The sequence below is a fragment of the Sander vitreus genome, chromosome 14, assembly GCF_031162955.1.
Source record: "Sander vitreus isolate 19-12246 chromosome 14, sanVit1, whole genome shotgun sequence".
Taxonomy (NCBI): Eukaryota; Metazoa; Chordata; class Actinopteri; order Perciformes; family Percidae; genus Sander; species Sander vitreus.
Window position 1 is genome coordinate 22,374,604 of NC_135868.1, and position 10,723 is coordinate 22,385,326.

Consider the following 10,723-nt stretch of genomic DNA (forward strand, 5'->3'; position numbering starts at 1 on the left):
ATTATCTTTGTGGGGACCCTTCATTGACATAATGCATTCCCTAGCCCCTTACTCTAACCTTAACCATCACAACTAAATGCCTAACCTTAACCCTTACCCTAACCATAACCTAATTCTAACCCTAATCCTAAAACCAAGTCTTAACCCTCAAACAGCCCTTTAAAGCTGTCCGGACCCACAAGTATACTGTATTCCCGGTTTTTGGACCCCACGAATATAGTTAAACAAGAACACGCATACACACACACACATGGAGCTCCTGGTCCTTATCATGAATACTATGATTCAATCAATTCAATTCAAATCAAATGAGTAGAAGGTTTGATATTATGTTGCACAGATTTTCTGCCAAGACTGAATATTGTCACAGATATTAGTTTTCTGCAATCAGTTTATATATCCAGCGGAGCCATTAAGATTAAGAACTCTCAGATATCTGCATCACGAGGGGTGGGGAAAATGTTTTATGTATCGTGATATTTTTTTTTTCGGGACGATTTTTAAATTAAATTCTTTTCCCTATAATTTATATGTTTTAATATGTATTTTTCGGCGCCCATGTATCCTGAAAGAATCGAATCGGGACAAAAGCATATCCCAGCCCTCGTAAGCACGTCATGTAATTATTTGGTTAATTAGAGAAGATATGAGTGGTATAGAGGAGGAAATCCTACATATTTTGTTTTTATTGAGGAGTATTTATAAAATCACCTGTCATTTTGCTTTTCTCATTTGAGCACATAAATGTAAGAGACACTCAAGAGGAATCTTTTTTCACCTTCTTTGCGAGTTAGCTTTAATAAGGGAGCAGTTACCTCTTTTAAAGGTCCCATGGCATGAAAATTTCACTTTGTTTTTTTTTAACATTAATATGAGTTCCCCCAGACCTGCCTATGGTCACACAGTGGCTAGAAATGGCGATAGGTGTAACCCAAGCCCTGGGTATCCTGTTCTGCCTTTGAGAAAATGAAAGCTCAGATGGGCCGATCTGGAATCTTCCCTTTATGACGTCATAAGGAGGAAGGTTACCTCCCCTTTCTTTGCTTTGCCCGCACAGAGAATTTGGCCTGCCCATGAGAAAGAGATAGACATCATGGCTTGCAAACAAGTAAAGCATGGCAGTTTGTCAAGGCCACACGGAGGCCTATATAAAAGAGACTTCAGATACAGTATTAGGGGACCACTGAGGCCTATATAAAAGAGACTTCAGATACAGTATTAGGGGACCACTGAGGCCTATATAAAAGAGACTTCAGATACAGTATTAGGGGACCACTAAGGCCTATATAAAAGCAGCATGTCATAGGACCTTTTAAGATAATCTGTTAGCACTACATGGGTAGTATGCACACACATTAATATGATTTCTTTCATTATATACTGAGTAAGAGTCTTTAAAGTGAGTCACATTATTCTGTAGGAAATATATGACTCACTTCGTCATGTGTATAAATACATAGAGACGCTTCTTCAACAGCTATCTTTTTTTCTGCATTTATGTATCGTTTTTCAAATGTAAGATTTTATGCAGAAAGAGTTTCATTTAGCTATGCTCAAAAATGAGCCGTTGTGTCAAAGTGCTCATAATTGTATTCATGTACTGTATGTGTCACTTTGACGTCAAAGTAAGCAAGTGACTTCTCACAAGAGCACTTAAAGGGATGGTTTGGATATTTATTTTTGTACCCTCCATTAATTATTTTCTTTGGAAAGAGCTTTTATGATAAGAACAACAGCCAATTAATCGAGTTGTGATGAAGACAACATCTTTATAGGAAGAAAAATAAAGTCTTGCAGATACATATTTGATAGTTTGTATATTAAAAACAAACACGATATATTAGAAAGTTCAATTCAGAGTGCAATAGTAGGCCAAACTGAGACAGTGCCAACTATCAGACCCATTGTAGCCTGGGTGTGAGTACCCCTAAATATATACAATACAATATGAATACATTACTCACTTATCCTTTATCTGCTTTAATCTTTAAGATGTTTTAAGTTTTGCAGGCCAATCAAAGTGAAAGTGGTTCTATTTCGTTTCTAGTGACCGCCAGAGGCGGTGCTTTCAGCACCTGCATATCCATTGCACGCATGTGCAGGTCGAGTGTTTGTATCAACAAAGTCACCTGTGACCTCAGTGACGTATGCCCTGTGCTCCGGCACAAAGGGCAGGCCCACCCAGGAAGTGACCTCTTGCATCTTCTCGCGTTGTCAGTAAACAGAGTTTGGCGTTGCTGGGAGTTTTGTTACCCAAACGGGTTGGAGCTGTGAATATACGCCCTCCACAAGACTGCGACTAGCCACCTTAACACGATTGCACTCATTACATAAGGGTTAGGAAGAGTTAACGTTGTGTTACGGCCACGCCGCTTGGCCGACTTATAGTCAGCTGTGTCGGTGTTCATGCCGTTCCTGAGAAGGGCGAAGATACGGGGAGATTCCCTCCTGCAAACTTTCTTTTCTTGTAATGGAATGCAGTAGTGGTCTCGCTTTAAATGCGTTCGTTCAAATTCTCCCGGTCAGTCATCAGAGTTTTTTTTTTTTTTTTTTCTCTCTCCAGTTGTTGGGTACGCGCTCATAAGTTAATGGCGCGGTGAGTATCATTTATTAGTTATAGTTATTATTGTAATTGTTAACGCTGTTGGGCTGCAGGCCATTTAGGCTCAGCTTTTGCTTCTTTGTTAAGACACTATAGCGTGAGATAAGGTTGGCGTTGGCGGCGCGTGCTCGTAGAGTAGCCACCCCGTAATTGAGTTGGTTAAGAAGCGGTCCTTTTGCCGCTGCTCTGGTTTAATGGGTCTTCCTTTGTTTGACAATCGTGGTGCATGAGTGTGCTCGCTCGGACACCTCACGATCGCTCCGCATATCCCGTTACACGGCAAAAGGAGAAATTCATTGCTGCACTGGGGTGTGCACTCTCAACGACCATCTCAAGGTACTAAGATTTCACATGTTGTGCACTATAGAGGTCTTACAGGGCATTCGACAGAACGACTGGTTCACTAGCATCGATCTGAAGGATGTGTATTTTCATGTCCCCATTGCACTTCACCACAGGCAGTTTCTTTGCTTCGCGTTCGAGGGAAGGGCATATCAGTTCCATGTGCTCCCATTTGGGATTTCGCTGGCACCCAGGGTTTTCACCCGTCTGTGCGTCTCGTTCAGGGTGTCCCCTTAGGGTCTATACCTTCCCGCAGAGAAGTAGTGGCTACAGACGCTTCCCTAGAGGGGTGGGGTGCTGTATGGCAATGTCGGACAGTCAGAGGCCAATGGAATCGTTGGCAGCAGGGGCAGCACATAAATGTGTTGGAGTTGCATGCGGTTCTGCTTGCCCTACAGCATCTGAAGGGCCAGAGCCATTGCTAGGGCTCTGTGAGCCAGCAGTGGTGCAGACTATTCACAGTTCCCGGGCACCCTCCACCAATGTGCTCTATGCTAATAGGTGGAAGCTTTTTGCCAAGTGGTGCCAAGCTCAAAATCAGGAGCCAACACAATGCTCCATACCGGGTATATTCAGTTTTCTCCAGTCACTCCTTGATTGGGGCCTCAATTATGCACAATAGAGTGGAGGGAGTGACTATTTGGTCCCACACTCTGGTGACCCGCTTCCTAAAAGGGGCTCAGCGATTGAGACCTACTCGGCGAAACCCAGTGCCCTCCTGGGACTTGCCCCTTGTTTTGCGTGCACTGTGCAAACCCCCATTTGAACCCCTTGGCAGGTATAGAGTTGAACTGGCTGTCCATGAAGACAGCCTTTTTCTTGGCCATTACATCAGCAAAACGGGTAGGAGAGCTACATGCTTTTTCCATGAACGTAGAGTGTCTGCATTGGCATCCGGGGGGTACAGGAGTAACCTTATGGCGGAACCCCTCTTTTCTCCCAAAGACCTTTTCGTCCTCATACATCAACCATCCTCTTAGGCTGGTAGCCTTTGAACCCCGAGATCGGGGGTCGGAACTAGGGTTGAGCACGGAGCTTTTGTGCCCCGTACGGGCACTTAGGATTTATCTTCAGGAGACCGCCCGAATCCGGCAGTCAGTCGCATTGTTTGTCTGGCATACAGGGCCAAGACGGGGCCTTGCCCTGTCCAAACAGCGTCTGTCAAGATGGATAGCTGAGACCATCGGCCATGCTTACAGGAGCAGTGGTCTTCCAAGCCCTTCTCCTGTTCAGGGGCACTCCACCAGGAATGTGTCTACATCGTGGGCAGTCCTGCGGGGCGTGCCCCTCTCTGACATTTGTGCGGCAGCTTCATGGGCCTCACCCTGCACATTTGCTAGATTCTACAGGGTTAATGTTGTACCACATAACCCAGTGGCTGCAGCGGTACTTCCTACACCTTCGCAGCATCCCTAGCAGGCAGGTAACAATTCCTCCTGACTTTGTTGATATTAGCCATCCAGGTGCTGAAAGCACCGCCTCTGGCGGTCGGTAGAAACGAAATAGAACGATGGTTACGTATGTAACCGCGGTTCTATGAGTTTCGGATGACCGCCAGAGCTCGGCAGTCACTTGGAATTTCCACGAGAAGATTGCCAAGAGGTCACTTCCTGGGTGGGCCTGCCCTTTGTGCCGGAGCACAGGGCATACGTCACCCAGGTCACAGGTGACTTTGTTGATACAAATACTCGACCTGCACATGCGTGCGATGGATATCCAGGTGCTGAAAGCAACGCCTCTGGCGGTCATCCGAAACTCATAGAACCGCGGTTACGTATGTAACCATCGTTTTATGTATTCATAATTTAATAATAATAATCTTTATTTTTTTGAGCACTCTTCATGATCCGCGTTACAAAGTGCTTCACACGGCAGCAAAATACAACCGACAAGTCTTAAAATCATCAGGTTTTAAATAAACAAAAATGAGTGTACACAAGGTAATACAGTGTAGAAAACATTTTTTTTTAAAGGAAATAAAAACTCCAGTAAAATCATGAAAGGCTCTCCAATTAAAGTATGTTTTCAGAAGGGACTTAAAAGAAACCCCTGACTCAGCTGATCTGAAATCCTCAGGCAGATTGTTCCAGAGCCTCGGGGCCCGGACTGCAACAATCTGTCCCTTCCTTTTAGTCTTCCGCCGGGCCTCTGGAACAGACAATAGACCTCTGTTCGTGGATCTCAAAGTACGTACTGGCACGCACAGCACAGAGAGGTCAGAGAGGGAGAGAGGCCACGAAGAGTCTTAAAAGTAGTCCGTCAAATTAAATGAATGAATAATGAATTATCATAACTTACTGGGAGCCAGTGTAAAGAGGCTAGAACAGGAGTGATGTGATCATGCCTCTTGGTTCTGGTTTAAAGCCTGGCAGCTGAGTTCTGTACAGTCTGGAGTCCATCAATACATTTTTGGTTCAGGCAAGTAAAGAGGCTGTTGCAGTAATCCTGTCGTGAACAGATGAAGGCGTGTAAAATGGTCTCTGTGCCTTTTTAAAAAGTTTAGACGGATTGAATTTTTGAAATATGGCTAAAATGATAAACGCTTGATTGTACAAGCTTTGTGGTGTGCTGCTCAAAACTTAATTACCGTCAAACCAGGCAACAGGCTTGTTGTGATCCGATAGGGGACCGTGATTTCTTTGTATTTTCCTCTCTGGTCCACTGTGTATTAACAGGCTGAGAGCAGGAAGGACAGACAATGTGCTGGAGGAGCAGGCCAGAAGAGCCAGAAAGCTGCGGGGAGACAGGCGGAGTTTAGAGGACTTTGCCCAGTTCCTCAACCTGCCAGTTTCAGACACACTCACGCAAGTCCACAGCCTCTTTGACCAGGTAAACAGACAGATTCAGCTACAGTTTTTTTCATAAAAAAAACACAGGCAAGTACCAGATAATGAGATTACTTGTTAACTGGTAAAAGAGGACATATGTAACACTATAAAGGTGAAGATTACAAGATGATGTTGGTCCAGCTACATTGGTTAGCACGATGTTCTAAACCTTGGGAGCTCTAATAAAAAAATACTTTAGTCATGTTTAGTTATTAGCCACAAAAAAAGAAGTTGTTTTTATGCATTAAAATACCTTTTATATTGAGCCAGAGGCCAGACCTCAGATCAAATTGAGAGAAGTCACTTTGCAAAACAGATCATACAGGAACAGAAAAAAAAGTATTTTAAGTGCCATGGCACTAATATTAGGGGAATGTAGCAGATAATCATAACAGCTCAAATATTTGGGCTGATGGTATCAATGGCCTCCTACAGCAGTTAGTTAGCGGGCAGTCTCGCACTGTCAGACCTTCTTTCACAGCGCGGCGGAGGAGGGTCTGGCTAGTCTAGAGGATGGATACCTGAACTGAGCCCATTGGGACCCGGCGGTACCCTGCAGGCCGGGCCGGGTTCAGACAGATATTTAGAAATGATGTTCAGGTTCGGGTCGGGCTCGGTCACATCAGCGCGATACGGCATTGCACATTTAAAATTTAAAAAAGCTTATTATGTAGGTGCGCGCCTGTGTTAACGTGCGCTTGTTGCCCCGTGTGCGCTGATGCGCTTATCTGTTGACATTTACGAATGCCTTCCTACAAACGTACGTGTGTCCTTAGTATGAGAACAAAATGAGATTTTAACTGTGTCGGGCTCGGACATAAATATCTTAATGACTGTCGGGCTCGGGCCGGGCTGGGTTACTGCTCTGTCGGACCCAGACCGGGCTCGGACAGAAAAATGTGGCCCGATCCGCACTCTAGGCTAGTCCACACAGCATTCCGGGATGGGAGAAAATCCTGCTCTGGTTTATTGGCATTTCTGTAAACCAATCACAATCGCCTTGGGCGGTGCTAAGCGCCAGACAGAAGCCCGGTGCCGCTGCAAAATAGCATCTGGAAGGAACTTGTTTTGGTGGAACGTGTACGTTCAAATGTTGTTTTAGTCGTGCAACAGAAAACTCAGATTGGACAGATAGTCTAGCTAGCTGTCTGGATTTACCCTGCAGAGATCTGAGGAGCAGTTAACCATAGTCCTCAGAAATCCACCTGAGTTTAGAATACCAACACAAAGAAAGTGGAAGGTAACGGACATCCAGCTCAAAAGAGTGACATCCGGTGGGATTTCCGGAGGCACCAATCCGGAGGAGCAATCCCGGAAGTGGAACGTCGTGGATATAGACTAGTTAGCAAGTAGTTATTCAAGTTTTTAGAAATCCTGGTTACATCGGAGAAGTTTGCTGCTTATGCATCCTTGTGAGGTTCCTGATACCTTAACATGTTATCATTTAAAGTGTCCTGACAGTGATTTATACATCTTCAGTTATTGAGCTCCCTATTGACATCAGGATGGCCGAAAACCTACGCATTCTCCGCCGAAGGCTAAAAAGGCATCTCTTCCGACTACACCTCGGATAAACATAAAAAATAAATTAAAAAAAAGTATATATATTTCTTGAAGCTGCACTTTCATATGGCTCTTTGTAGTTTTGCTTATATAAAGCATAAATGTACTTGCACTTACTACTTGTTGTCTGGAGTTTGCACCTTCAGGGTTGAAAGCACTTACTTGGACATCGCTTTGGATAAAAGCATCAGCTAAATGACATGTAATGTAATAGTTTGGCCTTCCTACCTTTTTAGCTTTTAGGTCTTGTGTGTGATAATTTAGGCAGGGCAGTGTTTCAGATTACGTCTTCTCTACCTCTTTCCTAAAAGCGCTTCAGTGTTTAATAACGACACAGTGTCACTGATACAAAGCACCCAAAGGTCTTAACCACTGCTGTTACTTTTCTATCATATAGCTGACATGTTTCGTGGGTTGAACTGGTCTGACAATGACTGATCAGCTCCACCCTGTGGAGAATAGGAACTCTGCTAAATGCCACTAAGTTAAATTAGCCCTGATTGGGGCTTTGCATTGATAAACGACCAAGCTAACTTTAACTTTTGTGTGAAAATGTGTTTTGAAATTCAAGATGCTGTTTTTCCAGTTGAGTTTACATGATTTTAAGCTAGAGATGATTACAAATGACATTTTTCATACAGGATCCTATTTGTTCCTTTGCTACTGCTCACGATATGTTGTTTTTCCCAGCGTGGTGATGGGCAGATTGACATCAGACACTATGTCATTGCTCTGTCCACCGTTCATCGACCGTCAAAGTCAATGGAGACCCTCAAGTTGGCCTTTAAGGTAAGCACCTTTACCATTGAATCTGGTTTGACATAGGTTGAATGCCATTGCACTGAATACATATGTTGTTCTGCAGATGTATGAGAGCGAGGAGAACGGGTACGTCCTAGAGGAGGAGCTCGCTGCCATCTTGGAAATAATGTTGGGAGTGAAAGAGGTGGAACTTTCGGGTCTGTTTTTAGCGCTTAACAGACCTGACTCAGCGAAGATCACATACGGTAGGGCTCAGTGTGTGTCATTCTACTTTAGTACAAAATGAATAATGATACCTTTGTACATATGAGACCATTGTGGAGATGATTGACACGCATCCATGAGTGTGTCCCCCGCTTCCTCCGTGCTGTCACCATCACATTTGATTTCTTCTTGGCTTTACTGAAGAGGTAGTACCGTCTGTTGAGGATTTTACATCCACCATCTGTCTCTTCTGGAAACTCTGTACACTCTTTCTCTTATAAGCAACAAGCAATTTCTCCGTTTAACATGAAACAATCCGGCAGATTTCCACATATTGTAAAATGCAGTCTACAGACGATTTGAAGCTGGTTTGGAATCATAGTAATTATACTAATGCTTCTTACAAAAAACATATTGCTGTTAAAATGCTATACATCGCTCCATAAAGGCCCCATATTGTAAAAAGTAAGATTTCCATGTATTTTATTTTATTTATTATAATGCAGGTCGAAATGCTATATAAATACTGTGAATACTGTGTGAAGTATCAGAAGGCTCAATCCACAGAGAAATGCACACAGCCGTATTTAGGAGGGGTGTCTTCAAACGAGCCGGCAGGACTTCTGTATGGTTGTGATGTCACAACTTAACGATCTATAGTGTTGGTAGAAAGTGCCGCTACATTGCCGTTACAGTCATTCCCCGTCTACAATGACGATGTAGAGGCGCTGAGAGTGCAGATGCAGAAGACCCGGAAACGCTGACCAATCAGAGCAGACTGGGCTTTTTAGGGAAGGGGGCTTAAAGTGACATGCGCTAAAACTGAGCGTTTCAGAGAGCGGGAACGAGGAAAAAAAAAAAAAGTGACAATGAACATTGAAGCATGTAAACATGTTCTAGTAGAAACCCAAAATACAAGTTTAAACCTGAAAAAGAGCATGATATGTCTCCTTTTAAATAGGAAATAATAGCTTTCTTCTCCTCTTTACCAAACAAATAAAAACAATATCAGACATGTTTTATAATGTAAAGTCCTAACATTCACTGACAGTAGTAATAACATTTATCACCATTTTCTGTTTTGCCTCCTTTTGCAGATGAACTTCATCATTATATAGAGCAGCACCCGTACTTTGTCCAGGATTGCCTCGATTTTGAAAACCATCCGCGCAAATTCGGGCCGCCGAAGAGCTGCAACGGCCAAAAGCACAACAAAGAGGACTGAAGAATGGACTCTAATGCAACCATTCTATTGACTCTCTTCTCTAGCCGATGTAACAGCATCTCCAAATGCTTTCCTAGCACCTCTGTGCCTTTTTAAGTAAGGGTAAAGAAAGAAATAGACAGAGCATTAACAAAGTGAGGATAGGTCAGTGCAGCACAAGATGGAATCGCTTATCTCAGTTCTTTTCTAAACTTTCTTTTTGCCTTCCTTTGTATTTTTGTCCCCATTATGATATGATATAAAAAACACTTTTTTGTTTTTTTGCGCTGCAGATATATTATTTATTTTTTATATTATATGTATTTTCTTTTAGCCCTTTTGTCTGATCTCAGACAAATGGACATCCTGCTGCTCTCAGTGCACATAGAAACATAGAAACCTAATTTCAGGTAAGAAGGATCAGGATATAAATCATGCTGCCATTCTGTGCTAAGACAGATAAGACACTAAACTACATAACAAATACTAGAAAAATCTGCCACTTACTTTAATCCAGAGAAATTATTCCTTAACTTCAAGCAGCTGTGTCACTGCCGTAGATTTACAACCCCTTGCAAAAAAAACAGTTGACAAGGAATACCAATGAAATCATCCAGCTATGTTTTTTTGTAATATGATGAGTAATGTTATGCCTAATCTTTTTAAATGTCTATAATGTTTCCAAAAATAGTTTTTCTCCACCTTTTTAAGGGAAATAACGGTCTAGTTTTTCTTAGAAAAACATTTAAGAGGATGGTTGTTGAGTATATATAGTAAATATAATATAGTAAATCCTCCCGTTAAACCTCTGACAGATATTACACGCGAGTGTGAGACCGTGCATTTTTACGCCGGTTTAAAAATCGATCTCAGATGGTTTATGCTGGACTGACACATTTTATACCTTATGGCTGCAATGTTCCTGTAAAGTGTCATTTCAAGAGTCTTAAATGCAGAAACCAAAGCTCCTATTGCATTCATTTTACAAATAAAATAAACAATCATTTTTGTGTTGTTGTCACCTACTGTCTTAATCCACTAGGTGGAGCTCTGCTTTCACACATTCACTTCAAGGTGGTGTGACTTTTGGACGTCCTCAAAGGGACTTCTATATGGATCAAGTCAGTGGTTCTCAGAACTAACAAAGCCCCCATTGTTTAAATTGTATTATTAATAACTTTGTTTAATTACTCAATTGTGGTTTCTATGTTCAAGTTA

The 10,723-nt window shown here is 42.6% G+C and overlaps 1 protein-coding gene across 1 annotated transcript in view; it reads left to right on the plus strand.

The window, feature by feature from the left end:
* lpcat1 (lysophosphatidylcholine acyltransferase 1) overlaps positions 1-10,515 on the plus strand; it is a 31,372-nt gene extending 20,857 nt beyond the window's left edge. Inside the window, exons 11-14 of the mRNA XM_078267627.1 lie at positions 5,620-5,773; positions 8,026-8,124; positions 8,201-8,342; positions 9,399-10,515. Coding sequence (XP_078123753.1) covers positions 5,620-5,773; positions 8,026-8,124; positions 8,201-8,342; positions 9,399-9,526 — 523 coding nt within the window. The 3' untranslated portion in view covers positions 9,527-10,515. The remainder of the gene's footprint in view (positions 1-5,619; positions 5,774-8,025; positions 8,125-8,200; positions 8,343-9,398) is intronic.
* The last annotated feature ends 208 nt before the right edge of the window (positions 10,516-10,723 follow it).